Genomic DNA, 19,394 nt, shown 5'->3' with positions numbered 1-19,394 from the left:
AATCACAGTTCTTCCGTCGGGACTCTGTCTCGCGGAGGACCCTTCCAATCAACAGTCTCTTTTGTCGGAGTACCTTCCCAATCACAGTCCTTCCGTCGGAGTACCTTCCAATCCGTTTTTGAGTAGACCCTTTCAACACAGTCTTTTGTCGGAGGACCTTACATCACCAGTCTTCCGTCGGAGTGAACCTCCAATCACAGTCTTTTGTGTCGGAGTGGACCCCCCCCCCCCCCTTCCAAATCACAGTCCTTTTGTCGGCAGTGACCCTTCCAATCACAGTCTTTTGTCGGTAGTGACCCTTCCAATCACAGTCTGCTCTGACGTCCAGAGGCAGGTTCTCCTATACAGCCAAAGAGCATCTATGATATTACGTTATGTATTTATGACACTCTCTCTATCCATCCCTCCCTCCACAAATGGCTATTTTTCCCTTTGGCAGTGTTAATCCAGGATGTTCTCTTTGGCAGTGTTTCCAAGGATGTTCTCTTTGGCAGTGTTAATCCAAGAGTGTTCTCTTGTGGCAAGTTTAATCCGGTTGTTTCCCCTTTGGGTGTTATCCAGTTGATTCCCTTTGGCAGTGTTAATCCAGGTTGTTTCCCTTTGGCAGTGTTTAATCCAGGACTGTTCTCTTTGCAGTGTTAATCAGGACTGTCCCCTTTGGCAAGTGTTAATCCAGGACTGTCCTCCCCTTTGGCAGTGTTAATTCCAGGGACTGAATATATATATATGGCAGTGTTAATCATGGCCGTTTCCCTTTGGCAGTGTTAATCCGAGGACTGTCACCTTTGCAGTGTTAATCCAGGCCTGTTCATCTGTTGCAGTGTTAATCCAGGGACTGTCCCCTTTGGCAGTGTTATCCAGGACTGTCCCCTCTTGGCCAGTGTTAATCCAGGCACTGTTCCCTTTGGCAGTGTAATCAGGTTGTTTCCCTTTGCAGATGTTAATCCAGGTTGTTTCCTTTTGGCAGTGTTAAATCCATGGTTGTTTCCCTTTTGGCAGTGTTAATCCAGGTTGTTTACCTTTGGCAGTGTTAATCCAGGGACTGTTCCTTTGGCAGTGTTAATCCAGGCCGTTTCCCTTTGCAGTTTGTTAAATCCAGGACTGTCCCTTTTGCATGTTAATCCAGGACTGTCCCCTTTGGCCAGTGTTAAGTCCAGGTTGTTTCCCTTTGGCAGTGTTAATCCAGCGGACTGTTCCCTTTGGCAGTGTATCCAGGTTGTTTCCCTTTCATGATATGAAGGTACCGGACTGCCCTTGCAGTGTTAAGCCCAGGACTGCTCCCTTTTTGCAGTTGTTAAATCCAGTCGTTTCCCTTTGGCAGTGCTAACTCAGGACTGTTATGCCTTCACCTCCCATGATGTCGTAGACAGCCGAGAGCTGTGTGTGTCGTGTGTGGCCTGCGTGTGTGTGTGTGCATATACTGTACTATCCTTGGTGGCTATCAGGGAAAGGTTCCTGACTTGCTCTCCCTGTTGTTGTTTCCCCAGACGGGCCCAGTGAAGCCTGATGTATGTGTCATCCGTGCTCAGGGAGAGATCAACGAATGGCTTCAAAGAAACAACAGCCTGTCTCCTAACAACCCACTACTCAGCCTGGTCAACTCAGGTACACACACACACACACACCACAACACACACACCACACACACACACACCACAGCCACCCAACACACACACCACAACACACAACACACACACCACACACACACACACACACACACACCAAGTTTGTGACTCAGATACTGTTATACTGCAGGACCAGTCTGTGTGACTCAGTCCTGACGGTATTACTGTAGACCAGCTGGTGACTCAGTCTGGACTGGCTATACTGTAGGACCAGCTGGTGACTCAGTCTGACTGGTTTATTCGTGTAGGACACGAGATCAGTCTGACGGTATTACTGTAGGACCAGCTGGTGACTCAGTCTGACTGGTATCTGTAGGAAGCCAGCTGGTGACTCAGTCTGACTGGTATACTGTAGGACCAGCTGGTGACTCAGTATGACTGGTATACTGTAGGACCAGCTGGTGACTCAGTCTGACTGGTATACTGTAGGACCAGCTGGTGACTCAGTATGACTGGTATACTGTAGGACCAAAGCTGGTGACTCAGTCTGACTGGTATACTGTAGAACCAGCTGGTGACTCAGTGTGACTGGTATACTGTAGGACCAGCTGGTGACTCAGTAGACTGGTATACTGTAGGACCAGCTGGTGACTCAGTCTGACTGGTATACTGCAGGACCAGCTGGTGACTCAGTCCTGACTGGTATACCGCAGCGACCAGCTGGTGACTCAGTCTGACTGGTATAAGCTGTAGGACCAGCTGGGACTCAAGTTCTGACTGTATACTGCAGGACCAGCTGGTGACTCAGTCTGACTGGTATACCGTAGGACCAGCTTGGTGACTCAGTCTGACTGGTATACGTAGGACCAGCTGGTGACTCAGTCTGACTGGTATTACCGTCAGGACCAGCTGGTGACTCAGTCTGACTGTATACTGTAGGACCAGCTGGTGACTCAGTCTGACTGGTTATACTGTAGGACCAGCTGGTGACTCAGAAGTCTGACTGGTAATACTGTAGGACCAGCTGGTGACTCAGTCTGACTGGTATTACTGTAGGACCAGCTGGTGACTCAGTCTGACTGGTATACTGCAGAGACCAGCTGCGTGAACTCAGTCTGACTGTATACTGTAAGGACCAGCTGGTGACTCAGTCTGACTGGTATACTGTGAGACCAGCTGGTGACTCAGTCTGACTGGTATACTGTAGACCAGCTGGTGACTCAGGTCTGACTGGCTATACTGTAGGACCCAGCTGTGTGACTCAGTCTGACTGGTGTAATAGCTGCAGGACCAGCTGGTGATCGTCTGACTTGGTATGTACTGTAGGACCAGCTGGTGACTCAGTTCTGACTGCGTATACTGTAGGACGCAGCTGGTGACTCGAGTCTGGAACTGGTATACTGCAGGACCAGCTGGTGACTCAGTAATGACTGGTATACTGCTAGAACCACTGGTGGACTCAGTTATGACTGTATAACTGCAAGGACCAGCTGTGGACTCATTCTGACTGGTTATACTTGTAGGACAGCTGGGTGACTCAGTCTGACTGGTATACTGTAGGACCAGCTGGTGACTCACGTCTGACTGGTATACTGTAGGACCAGCTGGTGACTCAGTCTGACTGGTAATACCTGCAGGCACCACTGGTGATCTCAATCTGACTGGTATACGTAGGACAGCCTGGTATACTGTAGGACCAACACCGGACATATGGACACGCACACACAGCCTATTCAGCATTATTCTATTCCAACTGAGTTGAGTTACATTCGATTACCCCAGGTCAGAGGAAATGTGCCAATGCATTGTGGGTGTGTTCTGCTCCCACTCTGCCAGGTCTGTATGACGAGGACAACCAATGGATGACTCAGGTCAACAGACTCCAGAAGCTTATTGACCGGCTAGAGAAAAAGGTACATGGAAAATATACAGCGCCCTATTCCATCCTCTCGCTCTGGTTTTATTCCCTCAATATCCTTATCTTTATAACTCTCTCCATCTCTTTATAACTCTCTCCATCTCTTTATAACTCTCTCCATCTCTTTATAACTCTCTCCATCTCTCTATAATTCTCTCACTGGTCACTGACTTGTATGAGTCACACAGTGCAGTAAACATGTAAATTACTGAAGTATTTCTTAGCAAGGCATACTACACACAAACACACACACACACTGACTGAGTCTCCGGTTTCTTCCAGGAGGTTCGTATGGAGCCAGTTGAAGAGGAGGTGTTGGAAGGAATAACCAAATCAGTAACTTATCAACTATTAGTATTACCTCTCGCTTCTATCTGTCTGTCGCCCTGTTCATTCTGTCACCGTGTGCTGTCTGTCGCCCTGTTCGTTCTGTCGCTGTGTTCTGTCTGTCGCCCTGTTCTGTCTGTCGCCCTGTTCTGTCTGTCGCCCTGTTCTTTCTGTCACTGTGTTCTGTCTGTCGCCCTGTTCTGTCTGTCGCCCTGTTCTTTCTGTCACTGTGTTCTGTCTGTCGCCCTGTTCTGTCTGTCGCTGTGTTCTGTCTGTCGCCCTGTTCGTTCTGTCACTGTGTTCTGTCTGTCGCCCTGTTCGTTCTGTCACTGTGTTCTGTCTATCACCCTGTTCAGTCTTGTCTGTCTGGTCAGTCTGGTCTGTCTGTCTGGTCTGTCTGTCTGGTCTGTCTGTCTGTCTGTCTGGTCTGTCTGGTTGTTCTGGTCATGTCTGCTCTGGTCTGTTCTGTCTGGTCTGTTTGTCTGGTCTGTCTCTCTGTCTGCCTGGTCTGTCGGTCTGGTCCTGTCTGAGTCTTGTCCTGTCTGTGTCTGTCTGTGTCTGGTCTGTCGTCTGGTCTGTCCTGTCTGGTCTGTTCTGGTCTGTCGTCTGGTCTGGTCTGGACTGTTGGTCTGTCTTGATCTGTCTGTCTGGTCTGGTCTGTCTGTCTGTCTCTTCTGTCTGGTATTGATCTGTCTGTCTTGTCTGTCTGGTTATCGTTGCTGTCTGGTATGTCTGTCTGGTCCTTTCTGGTCTGTCTGTCTGTCTGTCTTGTCTGTCTGTCTGTCTGGTATGTTGGTATGTCTGCTTGGTCTGTCTGTCTTTGGCTGCGTCTGTCTGGCTGATCTAGTTGTTTGCTGTCTGAGTCCTTGTCTGTCGGTCTGTTTCTTGGTTCGGTCCTGGTTTGTCTGTTGGCTGAGGGTCTGGGTGGTCTGTCTGTCTGGGTCTGTCTTGGTCTGTGTGTTGGTCGTGTGGTCTCTGTCTGAGTTCTTCGTCTGGTCTGTCGGTGTCGTCTGGATCTTGTCTGTCTTGTCTGGTCTGTCTGCTGTCTGTCTGTCTTGTTCTTGTCTGTCTGTGCTGTCTGTTGTTCTGTCTGTTTCTGTCTGTCTTGTCTGTCTGTCTGTCCTGTCTGGTCTGTCTGTTCTGTCTGGTCTGTCTGTCTGTCTGTCTGTCTGTCTGTCTGTCTTGTCTGTCTGTCTGTCTTGTCTGTCTCTGGCTGGTTGTCTTGTTCTGGTCTGCTTCTGGTCTGTATGTTGTCCTGTCGTGTGCTTTGTCGTGTTGTCTGTCTCTGTCGGTTGTCTGTCTGTCTGGTAATGGTCTGTTTCTGGTTGTCTGGTCTGTTGTCTTGTCTGGATCTTTGTCTGCTGGTATGTCATGGTGCTGTCTGTCTGGTGTGTATGTCTGTTCTGGTTTCTGTTCTGTTCTGTCGTGTCTGGTCTGTCGTTCTGGTCTGTCTGTTTGTCTGTCGTTTTGCGTTGTCGTGTGTTCTGTGCCGTCCTCTCTGGTCTGTTTGGTCTGTCTGGTCTGTCTGTTGTCTGTTTCTGTTCTGTCTGGTCTGTCTGTCTGTTGTTGTTTGTCTGTGTTGTTGTTGTCTTGTTGTCTGTCTGTTGTCGTGTCTTCTGTCTTGGTCTGTTTGTCTGTTGGTCTGGCGGTCTGTGTGGTTCTTCTGTCTGTGCTGTGTCTGTCTGGTCTTTGTCTGTCTGTCTGTCTGTCTGTCTGGTCTGTTTGTCCTGTCTGTTGTCTGGTCTGTCTGTCTGTCGTCTGTCTGTTGTTTCCTGTCTGGTCTGTCCTGTCTGGTCTGTCTCTGTCTGTCTGTCTGTCTTGTCTGTCTGTGTCTGGTCTGTCGTGTCTGGTCTGTCTCTGTCGTCTGTATGTCTTATTGTCTGATCTGTCTTGTCTGTCTGTCTGGTTTCTCGTCTGCTCTTGTCTGTCTGTCTGTTGTCTGTCTGTATCTGGTCTAGTGTTTCTGGTCTGTCTCTCTGTCTTGCTTGTTGTTCGTGTCTGGTCTGTCTGCGTCTGTCTGTCTGTGTCTGTCTGCGTCAGTCTGTCTGTCTGGTCTGTCTGTCTGTCTGTCTGTCTGGTTCTGTCTGTCTGATTCTGTCTGTCCTGTCTGTCCTGTCTGTCTGTCTGTCTGTACTGCGTGTGTGTCTGTCTGGTCTGTCTGCGTCTGGTGTCGGCTGCTGTCTGTCCTGTCTGCGTCATGTCTGTTGGTCTGTCTGTTTGTCTGTCTGGATGTCTGTCTGTCCTGTCTGTCTGTCTGTCTGTCTGTCTGTTGTCTGTCTGTCTGTCTGTCTGTCTGTCTGTCTGTCTGTCTGTCTGTCTGTCTGGCTGTCTGGTCTGTTTGTCTGTCTTGTCTGTCTGTCTTGTCTGTCTGTCTGTCTGTCTGTCTCTGGTCTGTCTGGTCTGTTGGTCTGTTGTCCTTCTGTCTGTCTGTCTGTTCTGTCTGTTTCAGTGGCAGAAAGAGGATACCTGGAACATCCAGAACTCAGCTGCAGATGGTATGTTCAAGGAAACAGTTGGGCTCGAAACGTTGTCCTCTAGTAGTTTCCCTGCGGTCTTTCTGAGTCCCGTTCTATCTCTCTTCTTTTGGAGCTTTTTGGTGGAGAAAGCAAAGCATATGGGATTAACACTGAGCACTACTGTGTCGTGGTTTGGTGTTGTGTGTGTGTGCTGTGTGTTCGTTGTGTGTGGTGTGTGTCTGTGTGTGGTGTAGTGTTGTGTGTGGTGTGTGTGTTGTGTGTGGTGTGTTCCCTGCTTGACTTGGAATCTTAAATCGAATTGTAGTTGCACTATGAAGGAGTAAGTTCCTTTGAATGTAGCCGGTTATCGCCTCACCACCTCTCACACATTATGTGTCGTAGGTCTCACCGTCCCCAGATCATATTGAACCAACCACTATAACACAGCAAAAATTATGTGGGGAAACCAACCCTATAACACCCAGCACAACAGATCATATGTGGAAACCAACCACTATAAAGCACAGCAAAAAGATCTATGTGGAAACCACCAAACTTTAAACTAACACAGAAAAATCATATGTGGAACCAACCACTTGATAAACACAGCAAACAACGAATCATACATGTGCGAACACACCACTTAAACACAGCAAAACGATCATATGTGGAAACCAAACCACTACTCAAACACCAGCAAAAGATCATATTGTTGGAAAAACAGACCACTTACACAGCAAAAGTCCATATGTGAAAAACCCACATAAAACACAGCAAAAAATCATATGGTGGAAACCAACCACTATAAAAGCACACAGCAAAGTCATATGTGGACACCAACCACTGATAAACACAGCAAAAGATCATATGTGGACAACCAACCACCTATAAACACAGCAAAAGATCATATGTGAAACCAACCACTATAAACACAGCAAAAGCATCATATGTGGAAAAACCGATTATATTGCTATTAGTTCGAGTATTTCACGGTTGAAACAGTGAATATTCGTCAACATATCGTAGTTCTGTTCAATGACATAAATGCATAGGACTTGGACTCTGAGCCTTGTTGAGTCTGATTTGAAGCCATGCTGATCCAGTTAGGCCTGTAGAGGAGAAGAGAGACCAAGTAAAGGGCGTTGTTTAGTACAGAAACCAGCTCAGACGGTCATCGGTGACCCAGGAGCAAAGCTTCACTCTACTGTACCCATCACGGCCCTTCTGCTGCTTCAACAAGACCCTGCCTCTTTCAAAAAACAGACTGGTTATGCCCCAAATGGTAACCCATATCCCCTATTTTAGTGCACTCTATTAGACCAGGGCCCTGGCTTAAGTGCAGTACTTTAACCAGGGGGACCTGTAGTAACTACTTTAGACCAGGACCCCTGTAGTGCCAGTACTTTTAGACCAGGGACCCTAGATTAGTTCATACTTTAGCACCAGGACCCTTAGGTAGGCAACTAGCTTATAGACAGGACCCCTGGGTATAGATGCACTACTTTAACCAGGACCCTGGTAGTACACTACTTTAGACCAGGGAACCCCTGGTTAACACTACTTCTAGCCAGGGACCTGGTAGTGCACTACTTTAGACCAGGATCCCTGGTAGTGCACTACTTTAACAGGGGCCCTGGTAGTACACTACTTTAGAGCAGAGACCTGTGTACTACTTTAGACAGGGACCCTGTTGTGACACTACTATAGGAAGGTGGACCTGGGGTTAAAGGTGCAGTACTTTAGACCAGGACCCTGGATTATGCACTACTTTGACCAGGAGACCTGGTAGCACTTACTTCTACGACCAAGGGTACCTGGTGTACACCTCTTTAGACCAGGGACCCTGTAGGCACATAGCTTTAGACAGGAACCTGGTTCATGCACTACTTTAGACCAAGGGACCCCTGCGTAGTACATACTTTAGGACCAGGACCCTGAGTCTAGAACTACTTCTAGACCAGGACCTGGTAGTTGCACTACTTTAGACCCAAGGGACCTGGTAGTGCACTACTTTAGTGACCAGGGCCCTGGTAGTGCAATACTTTAGACCCTCGTTAGAGTTACACTACTCTAGAGCCAGGAACCCTGTAGTGCACACTTTTAGGACCAGGGACCCCGTTCGGTGCACTACTTTAGACCAGGGAACATTGGTAGCTACACACTTTTAGACCCTGGTAGTGCACTACTTTAGACCAGGACCCTCGTAGTGCACTAACTTTATAGACCCATGGACCCTCGTAGTACACTACTTTAACCAGCGGACCCTGGTAGACACTACTTTAGACCAGGGACCTCGGTATACACTACTTTATGGAATGACCCTGGATAGTTCATACTTAGACCAGGGACCCTGGTAGTACACTACTTTGAGCCAGACCGCCTGTAGTACAACACTTTTATGGAATGGACCTGGTAGCTACCACTACTTATGGAATGGACCCTGGTAGTCACAACTACTTTAGACAGGACCCTTGGTAGTACACTACTTATATGACCAGGGGTCCCTGGTAGTACACTACTTCTATGGCAATTGACCCTGGATTAGAAACACTACTTTGAACAGGGACCCTCGTAGTGGCGACTTCTTTATGAATCGGACCCCTGGTAGTTCACTACCTTTAGACCAGTGACCACTGGTGTGCACTACTTTTAGACCAGGACCCTGGTTAGTGACACTTATAGCCGGGTATCCTGGCTAAGTAGTGCACTACAGTCTGCCTAGGTCTAACTGTAGTGCCTACTTTAGCACCAGGGTACCCTGGTAGTCACTACTTAGACCAGGACTCTGGTATGCACTACTTTTAGACCGACCTGGTAGGTAGCACTACTTATAGCCAGACCTCTTTGGTAGTACACTACTTTAGGACCCTGGTAGTGCACTACTTATCGACTGATGCACCTTAGAAGGACCCTTAGGATTCGGACGTGGCACTACTTTAGGACCAGGGACCCTGTAGTACCACTTTATGGACATTGGACCCTTGGTAGTACATACTACTTTATGAATTGGATCCTGTTAGTTACACTACTTTATGAATGGACCCTGTAGTACCTTTACACCATACATACTCTATAGACAAGGGACCCTGGTAGTACCACTACTATTATGGGATGGACCCTGGGTAGACACGTACTTAGCACCGAGGAACCCTGTTAGTACACTACTTTAGACCAGGACCTGGTATGTGCACTACTTTAGACCAGGTACCTGGTAGTGCACTACTTTTAGACCAGGGACCCTTAGTACACTACTTTAGACCAGGGACTCTGGTAGTACACTACTTTTAGGACCCTGGTAGATGCACTACTTTAACCAGGACCCTGGTAGTGCACTACTTTCAAGAACCAGGGACCCTGGTAGTACACTACTTTAGACCAGGGACCTGGTATACACTACTTTAGACCAGGACCTGTAGTACCACTTATTGGAATGGACGAGAACACTACTTTAGACCAGGGACCCTGGTGTCACTACTTTATGAATGGCCTGGTAGTTCACTACTTTAGACCAGGGACCCTGTTTTGTGCACTACTTTAGACAGGGATCCTGGTTGCACTACTTTATGGAATAGACCCTGGTAGTGCACTACTTCTCAGGCCAGGGACCCTCGTAGTACATCACTTTAGCCCCGGACCCTGTAGCCACTACTTTAGACCAGGACCCTGGTAGTACACTACTTTAGACCCTGGTATGCACTACTTTTAACCAGGGACCCTGGTTAGTGCACTACTTTAGACATGGACCCTGCTAGAGTGCCACTACTTTAGACCAGGAACCTGGAGTACACTACTTTAGCCAGGACCCTGTACAGTACACTACTTTAGACCAGGGACCCTGGTAGTACACTACTTTAGACCAGGACCTGGTTAGTGCACTACTTTAGGACCAGTAGAACCCTGGTAGTACACTACTTTAGACCAGGGGACTTACTGGTAGTACACTACTTTAGACCAGAACCCTGGTAGTACACTACTTTTATGACAGTGGACCCTGGTAGTGCACTACTTTAGACCAGGGATCCCTAGTAGTCACTACTTTAGACCATGGACCCTGGTTAGTACACTACTTTATGGAAATGGACCCTGGACACCTAGAGGACCCTGTATACACTACTTTAGACCAGGACCCTGGTAGCTACACTACTTTAGACCAGGACCCTTGTAGTACACTACTTATGAATGGGACCCTGTAGAACACTACTTTGACCAGGACCCTGGTAGTGCATACTTTATGAATGACCTGGTAAGTCACACTTTAACCAGGACCCTGGTAGTGCACTACTTTAGACCAGGGACCCTGGTAGTGCACTACTTTATGGAATGGACCCTAGGTAGTGCACTACTTTTGACCAGGGACCCTGGTAGTTACATAACTTAGAACAGGGACCCTGTAGTACACTACTTTAGACCAGGGACCCTGGTTAGTGCACTACCTTTAGACCATGACCTGGTAGTCACTACTTAACCAGGGACCCTCGTAGTGACAGATACACTTTAGACCAGGGACCCCTGGTAGTGCACTACTTTAGACCAGCGACCCCTGGTAAGTGCTACTAACTTATGGACATGACCCTGGTAGTGGCACTCTTTAGACCAGACCCTGCTATACACTTTGAGACCATGACCTGAGTAGTAACACCTACTTTGACCAGGACCCTGGGATAGTACACCTACTATTAGCCAGGACCCTGGTAGTGCACTACTTTAGGCCAGGGACCCTGGTAGTGCACTACTTTAGACCAGGGACCCTGGTAGTGCACTACTTTATGGAATGGACCCTGGTAGTACACTACTTTATGGAATGGACCCTGGTAGTACACTACTTTAGACCAGGGACCCTGTTAGTGCACTACTTTATGGAATGGACACTGGTAGTGCACTACTTTAGACCATGGACCCTGGTAGTACACTACTTTATGGAATGGACCCTGGTAGTGCACTACTTTATGTATAGATAGAGTTATTAAAGTGGCTATGCATAGATGAGAACAGGAGAGTAGCTGCAGCGTAGGGGGTGTAGCCATTTGACTAGATGTTCAGGAGTCTTATGGCTTGGGGGGGTAGAAGCTGTTTAGAAGCCTCTTGGAACTAGACTTGGCTCTCCGGTACCGCTTGCCATGTGGTAGCAGAGAGAACAGTCTATGACTTGGGTGGCTGGAGTCTTTGACAATTTTTAGGGCCTTCCTCTGACACCGCCTGGTATAGAGGTCCTGGATGGCAGGAAGCTTGGCCCCGGTGATGTACTGGGCCATACGCACTACCCTCTGTAGTGCCTTGAGGTCGTATGCCGAGCAGTTGCCATACCAGGCAGTGATGCAACCCGTCAGGATGCTCTCGATGGTGCAGCTGTAAAACCTTTTGAGGATCTCAGGACCCATGCCAAATCTTTTCAGTCTCCTGAGGGGGAAAAGGCTTTGTCGTGCCCTCTTCACGACTGTCTTGGTGTGTTTGGACCATGATAGTTTGTTGGTGATGTGGACACCAAGGAACTTGAAGCTCTCAACCTGCTCCACTACAGCCCCGTCTATGAGAATGGGGGCGTGGTCGGTCCTCCTTTTCCTGTAGTCCACAATCATCTCCTTTGTCTTGATCACGTTGCGGGAGAGGTTGTCATGGCACCACACGGCCAAGTTTCTGACCTCCCTATAGGCTGTCTCATCGTTGTCGGTGATCAGGCCTACCACTGTTGTGTCATCAGCAAACTTAATGATGGTGTTGGAGTCGTGTTTGTCCACACAGTCGTGAGTGAGCAGGGAGCACAGGAGGGGACTGAGCACGCACCATTGAGGGATAATATGAGCTATTATTATCCCATATCTGTTTATGTGTTATGTTGTTTTTGTTTATTTGTTGTTATGGTGTTGTTTATGTGTTATGTTGTTGTTTATGTGTTATTATGTTGTTGTTCATGTGTTGTTGTTTATTTACTGGGTTAATTGTTGTTTCATGTGTTGTTATGTTGTTATGTGTTATTTATGTGTAGTTTATGTGTTATGTTGTGTTTATGTGTTGTTCTATATTTTGTTTGTTGTGTTTATTGTGTTTTGTTGTTATGTTGTTGTTTATGTCGTTGTTATGTGTTGTTTATTGTATTTGTTGTTATGTGTGTTTGTTGTGTGTGTTATTGTTGTTATTTATGTGTTGTTTATGTTGTTGTTTATGTGTTGTTATGTTGTTGTTTATTTGTTTGTTATGTTTGTTATTTATGTGTATGTTGTTATCTTATATGTTTATGTTGCTGTTTATGTGTTGTTATGTTTATGTGTTTGTTATCGTTGGTTACTTATATGTTGTGATGTTGCTGTTTTATGGTGTGTGTTATGTTGTTTGTCTTTTGTGTTATTTGTTATTTAAGTGTTGTTATGTTGTTTGTGTATGTGGTTGTTATGTTGTATTTTACATGTTGTTGTTTAATGTTTGTTACTGTTGTTGTTTGTTGTGTTATGTTGTTATTATATATGTTGTTATGTTGTTTTGTTGTATGTTGTTGTTTGTGTTATTGTGTGTTATTTATGTGTTTATGTTTTGTTATGTTTTGTTTATGTTTGTTTGTTGTTTTTATGTTGTTGTTCATGTTTTGTTATGTTGTTGTTGTATATTTGTGTTATGTTGTTATTATTGTTGTATTGTTGTTTATGTGTTGTTATGTTGTTGTTTATGTGTTGTTTATGTGTTGTTGTGTTGTGTTTATGTGTTGTTATGTTGTGTGTTTATGTGTTGTTATGTTGTTGTTTGTGTTATGTTTTATTTATGTGTTATGTTGTTGTTTATGTGTTGTTATGTGTTGTTTATTTGTTAGTTGTTATTTATGTGTTATGTTGTTATTTATAGTTATGTTGACTTGTTATGTTTGTTATTTATGTGTTGTTATGTTGTTACTTATATGTTGTGATGTTGCTGTTTATGTGTTGTTATGTTGTTGTTTGTGTTATGTTGTTATTTAAGTGTGTTTGTTGTTGTGTATGTGTTGTTATGTTGTTATTTATTGTTGTTGTTTATGTGTGTTATGTTGTGTTTTGTTGTTATGTTGTATTATATGTTGTTATGTTGCTGTTTGTGTTGGTATGTTGTTGTTTGTGTTATGTTGTTATTTATGTGTTATGTTGTTGTTATGTTGTTGTTTATGTTTTGTTATGTTTGTTGTTTATGTTTGTTTATGTTTTTTATGTTGTTAGTTGATTGTTTTATGTGTTGTTATGTTGTTGTTTATGTGTTGTTATGTGTTTTATGTTTGTATGTTGTTGTTTATGTGTTGTTATGTTGTGTTGTGTTATGTTGTTATATTATGTGTTGTTTGTTTTGTTTAGTATTGTTATGTTATTTATGTGTTGTTTTTGTTGTTATGTTGCTGGCATCGGGGCACCGCTGGCACCTTTACCCCCGCGGGTGGCAGGCCGATGATGCAGCTACTTTCACAACACCTGATCCTACCAATCCCCAATACTGTGCTGCAATTTAACTAGTGCATAGAGGGTAAACCATTGAAATAGAATCACTAGAATGGGTGTCTTCATTCAAGATAATAGGTCTGTATGGGTCTGTAAGGCTATGGCCATTCTAGTGGTTGTATTTCTATGGGGTAAACCTTTTCACAGAGGATATGTAAGGATAATAAGTCCCATGATCTACTACCCTCAGCTGAAGGTCTGTGTCCTTAGTGACAGCCGAGGAGGAAGGCCTACTCCCTCCCAGATGGCTTCCCTCACACCCCTGTCTAATAACTCTGTCCCCGTCCTCTGTCCCTTCCCTGTCTCCCCTGCCCGTCTTCTGCCGCCCCTGCCCTGTCTGTCCTCTGTCCCCTGTCCCTGCCCCCCCTGCCTGTCTGTCCCCTGTCTGTCCCTGTTCTGTCCCTGCCCTGTGTCTGTCCCCTGCCCGGTCTGTCCCTCTGTCCTGTCTGTCCCCCTGCCCTGTCTTGTCCCCTCGTCCTCTGGTCCCTTGTCCCTGTCCCCTGTCCTCTGTATGTCCCTTGCCTGCTGTCCTCTGTCCCTGTCCCTGGTCTGTCCTCTGTCCCCTCCCAGCACATCCTGATAGTCCAGAGGCAGCTGAATGTGTTGGAGGAGGAGCGGAGGAGTTTCGCCTGGCTGTCAGGCAGTACATGGAGTGTGCCTGCGCCCAGACAGGCTGTCTGCAGTAAAGTTCAGACACTACATCTCTATCTCTGCATAGCAACTTTCCTGTAGTAAAGATTTTAGTTTTTCAGACTCGTTAAACCTAATACTGGGGTTAAAAAAAACAGTTGTAATAGCTTGGTTGAGTGTTTATATGGTGTGCTATTTCACACATGTACATTGTAAATGTGTTTCATATCCACACTCCCCCTGAGCACAAATCAACAGATTGGTTTTTCACCTTGTTGGCCCTCGGGGTTTTCAAACTAGCGACCTTTGGGTTACTGGCCCAACACTCTCACCCCTCATCGGTATAACTCAGAGAGATACGTGGTGTTTACACGGTAAAGGTGAGCAAGAGGACAGCATGCGGCACTGCTTCTCGTTGAATAGTCAAATTAGTGGGGAGTATGTATAGTACGTATAATCTGTGTACGGAGGAGGGCAGAGAGAGGGAAATACAGATGTGTACGTGTGGTTGTGTTGTATAGCCGCAGAGCCTTTAGACGTGCCATGAGGCACAGCAGGGTATGTGACTCAGTCTCGCTGACAGTCGTCTTTCTCTCTCTTTCTCTCCACCGCACCTGGCTGTCTCAAACTCTGAATGAATGAAAAGCCATCTGACATTTACTCCTGAGGTGCTGACTTGCTGCACCCTCTACAACCACTGTGATTATTATTATTTGACCCTGCTGGTCATATCTTATGAACATTTGAACATCTTGGCCATGTTCTGTTATAATCTCCACCAGAAAGGACTGGCAATCACTCATTAGCCTGGTTCCTCTCTAGGTTTCTTCCTAGGGTTCCTGCCTTTTCTAGGGATTTTTCCTAGCCATCGTGCTTTCTACAATCTGCTTTGCTTGCTGTTTGGGGTTTTAGGCTGGGTTTCTGATACAGCACTTTGTGACATCTGCTGATGTAAAAATGCTTTATAAATACATACTGATGTATGGTATTATGATTAGAGAGAGAGAGAGAGAGCAGAGCGAGAGAATAGAGAGAAGAGAGAGAAAGAGAGAGAGAGACAGGAGAAGAGAAAAGAGAGAAAGAGAGAGAGAGAGAGAAAGAGGAGAGAGAAGAGAGGAGAGAGAAAGAGAGCAGAGAGAGAGAGAGCGAGAGAGAGAGAGAGAGACAGAGAGAGAGAGAGAAGAAGAGAGAAGAGAGGAGAAGAAGAGAGAGAGAGAGAGAGAGAGAGAGAGGAGGAGAAGAGAGAGAAGTAGAGAGAGAGAGAGTAGCCATACAGGGATGGGATGACATTAAAGAAGTCTTATCATTAACAATTCCCAAAAACAACAAGAATCCTGCAGCTGTTTTCAATCAGTAGTTGAAATAAATCCTAATGAATTTCTCTGGGAATAAAAAACAAAAGCTGTAAGGAAAACATAGTTGATGAAACATAAGTTAAACAAAATCTACTTAGTGACTGGAAAACCAAAAGCTGAATCAAAAGAAAATCAGTCTAAAGGCAAGAGTAAAAAAGTACAAGCTGTATAATCATACATTGTATGTCACTTTACTTATCGCTTAATTAGACACTTTTTTTGTTGTATGTTATTTGATATTTATTGTGTATTATATGTGTATTTTGATGATTTATTTTGTTATTGTATTATTTTGTTGTTATTTTTTATTATATATGTTATTATTGTTGTTTATTATATATTATTTATATGTTGTTTATTTATATATATTGTTTTTATTTTTGTGTAATTGGTTGTTTTATTTATATATTTATTTTGTTGTTTATTTTGTTGTTTATTTTGTTGTTTATTTATATATTTATTTTGTTGTTTATTTATATATTTATTTTGTTGTTTGTTGTGGTTAGTGTGACAGTTCAACGACTGGCTGATGAGTCCCGTTTCATCCTGTACGAGTTCTGGGAACACAACCACGTGTGGAAGAAGTAGGTAGACTTTCTCTCTAGCTGACAATCATTATCAGTGGAAACTAAACAACGTGTTTTGACTCTCCTCCAGTTTGTCCCCAACTGTGACACACTTCCTCTGAGGAAGACGTCATGTGGAGTCGAAACGATCACTTTTCAACTGCTCATTAAATTAAAACCCGAGCTAAGAACATATGTCTCTCTGCCTGCTGTTCGAATGCTCCAATTTAATTAATCAACTTAATCGGAATGAATCTGTTTTTTGGGGAAGTTCTTCTTGGGTAAGACCCCCAATGAAGTGAATGTAAAAGCACTTTGAGCACTTGGGAAGTTGAAGTTGTGTTTCTGTGTTTTCTATGTGCAGCCATCTGCAGACCAACTACAGTAAGACGTTCCAGCGTGGCAACGTGGACTTCCTGGAGACACCAGAGCTCATGACCACCATGCTGGTGCCTGGTACGTCACTCAACAACACACCTGGGTGTCATACTGAATTCTTTCACGTGTTCTGAACATTGTCTTAAAGGTCCAATGCAGCAGTTTTTACATCAATATCAAATCCTTTTTTCGGGGGGGTGACAATTTAGTTCCTTATTAACCAGATATCCATCCAACCATTTCATGCGGATGATTACCTGACGCGTGAAAAACTGTTACCACCGGGGCTGATGGAAACATGAAATGCCGGTACAATTATATTAGAAGCCTGACAAGTTGTTCATTTGACATGGTGGGATCTTTTTTGTGTCAGTATAATTAATTAGTCTCTCTCTCTCTCTCTCTCTCTCTCTCTCTCTCTCTCTCTCTCTCTCTCTCTCTCTCTCTCTCTCTCTCTCTCTCTCTCTCTCTCTCGTCTGTCTGTCGTCTGTCTGTCCTGTCTGTCTGTCTGGTCTGTCTGGTGCTGTTGTCTGTCTGTCCTGTCTACTGTCTGTATCGTGTCTGATCTGGCTGTCTGTCTGTTGTCTGTCTGTCGTGTCTGTGCTGTCTGTCTGTCTGTCTTTCTGTCTGTCTGTCTGTCTGTCTGTCCTTGTCTGTCCTGGTCTGTCTGTCTGTCTGTCTGTCTGTCTGGTTCTGTCTGTCTGTCTGTCTTCTGTCTGTCTGTTCTGTCTGTCTGTCTGTCTGTCCTTTCTCTCTCTCTCTCTCTCTCTCTCTCTCTCTCTGCCTCTCTCTCCTCTCTCTCTCTCTCTCTCTCTCTCTCTCTCTTCTCTCTCTCTCTCTCTCTCTCTCTCTCTCTCTCTCTCTCTCTCTCTCTCTCTCTCTTCTCTCTCTCTCTCTCTCTCTCTCTCTCTCTCTCTCTCTCTCTCTCTCTCTCCTCTCTCTCTCTCTCTCTCTCTCTCTCTCTCTTCTCTCTCTCTCTCTCTCTCTCTCTTCTCTCCTCTCTCTCCTCTCTCTCTCTCTTCGCTCTTAATGCACAAATATTGGTACAATAACCATCGAATCAAAGTCAACTTGGAGTCACTAAAACTTGGGAAAGATTTGGATGCAGATTATTAGATTACAGATTAAATAAATGATGAAATTCACAGGGTGGTGTGCGTGAAAGAGCACGGTGATGAGCTTGACCCTCCTTTCCAATAAATATGGAGAGTCTTATTCTGGTGACATGATGATGGATTGCTTGGCTGCCATTTTGACAAATACAAATAATATCGCTCTTATCCATAATAATCTCACACTGTGGATCCCGAGTGGGCACATTCGCTATATAACTCACTGTGGATCCTGAGTGGCACATTCCTATATAACTCAACTGTGGAATCCTGAGTGGGCACATTCGCTATATAACTCACTGTGGAATCCTGAGTGGCACATTCGTATATAACTCACTGTGGAATCCTGAGTGGGCACATTCCGCTAAATAACTCACTGTGGAATCCTGAGTGGGCACATTCGCTATATAACACTTTTTTTTTTGTTGACAAACCATCAGTTAGGGAGTTGAAAATGAGATGGAAACCCATTTAAATTATATTTTAAATTTGGTACATGGACATTTAACTCAAATGTTACTTTTATGTTCACTCCACTCCACCGCCTTTTATCTGCAAACGTCGTTTGCATGGAAACACATCTCTGGTGGAAAGTTTAGCATATTTTAGAATATTCGCATGAAAATCTGTCGCATATTGGATGAAAAACCTAAGCTACTGTAATATCTTTTCGCTATTAAACTGGAACAATAATTTATAATTTTTTAGCAAAAATCACTATTTCTCATAGTAAGAAATTTTGCCAGTGACTGTGGGGAGCGAAAAACGGTAACGCTAGCTGTTTATTGGTAGAGAGGTTCGGACTCTAGCTGTTATTGGTAGAGAGGTTCGAGAACTCTTAGTTGTTATTGGTAGGAGAGGTTCGGAACTCTAGCTGTTATTGCAGAGAGGGTTCGGAACTCTAGTTGTTATTGGTAGAGAGGTTCGGAACTCTAGCTGTTATTGGTAGAGAGGTTCGGAACTCTAGCTGTTATTGGTAGAGAGGTTCGGAACTCTAGCTGTTATTGGTAGAGAGGTTCGGAACTCTAGCTGTTATTGGTAGAGAGGTTCGAACTCTAGCTGTTAATGGTAGAGAGGTTCGGAACTTAGCTGTTATGGTAGAGAGTTCGAACTCTAGCTGTTATGGTAGAGAGGTTCGGAACTCTAGCTGTTATGGTAGAGAGGTTTTAGCTGTAGGCGGAACTCTAGTTGTTATTGGTAGAGAGGTTCGGAACGTTAGCTGTTTAATGGGTAGCGAGGTTCGGGAACGCATTAGCTGTTAATGGTAGAGAGAGGTTCGGAACTCTAGCTGTTATGGTAGAGAGGTTCGGAACTCTAGCTGTTATTGTAGAGAGGTTCGGAACGTTAGCTGTTATGGTAGAGAGGTTCGGAACGTTAGCTGTTAATGTAGAGAGGTTCGGAACTCTAGCTGTTATATGGTAGAGAGGTTCGGACTCTAGCTGTTATTGGTAGAGAGGTTCGGAACTCTAGCTTGTTTATTGGTAGAGAGGTTCGAACTCTAGCTGTTATTGGTAGAGAGGTTCGGAACTCTAGCTGTTATTGGTAGAGAGGTTCGGAACTCTAGCTGTTATTGGTAGAGAGGTTCGGAAACTCTAGCTGTTATTGGTAAGAGAGGTTCGGAACTCTAGCTGTTAATGGT

The 19,394-nt window shown here is 45.0% G+C and overlaps 1 protein-coding gene and 1 long non-coding RNA gene across 2 annotated transcripts in view; one reads left to right on the top strand and one right to left on the bottom strand.

Annotated features, from left to right (window-relative positions):
* necab1 (N-terminal EF-hand calcium binding protein 1) overlaps positions 1-19,394 on the top strand; it is a 44,167-nt gene that overhangs the window by 20,076 nt on the left and 4,697 nt on the right. The window contains 7 exon segments of the mRNA XM_070441435.1: positions 1,488-1,605; positions 3,402-3,478; positions 3,766-3,819; positions 14,285-14,327; positions 14,330-14,396; positions 16,206-16,283; positions 16,630-16,721. Coding sequence (XP_070297536.1) covers positions 1,488-1,605; positions 3,402-3,478; positions 3,766-3,819; positions 14,285-14,327; positions 14,330-14,396; positions 16,206-16,283; positions 16,630-16,721 — 529 coding nt within the window.
* Positions 9,611-11,163, bottom strand: LOC139026142 (uncharacterized). The gene is made up of 5 exons (XR_011477859.1): positions 11,134-11,163; positions 10,970-11,074; positions 10,654-10,699; positions 10,533-10,593; positions 9,611-9,649 (listed from the first exon to the last, which is right to left on the bottom strand). It is a non-coding gene; the product is annotated as an uncharacterized lncRNA (long non-coding RNA).

Source organism: Salvelinus sp. IW2-2015, unplaced genomic scaffold (genome assembly GCF_002910315.2).
Source record: "Salvelinus sp. IW2-2015 unplaced genomic scaffold, ASM291031v2 Un_scaffold3969, whole genome shotgun sequence".
Classification (NCBI taxonomy): domain Eukaryota; kingdom Metazoa; phylum Chordata; class Actinopteri; order Salmoniformes; family Salmonidae; genus Salvelinus; species Salvelinus sp. IW2-2015.
Note: the sequence above shows the minus strand (reverse complement) of the source record. Positions and strands in the feature narration are given on the sequence as shown.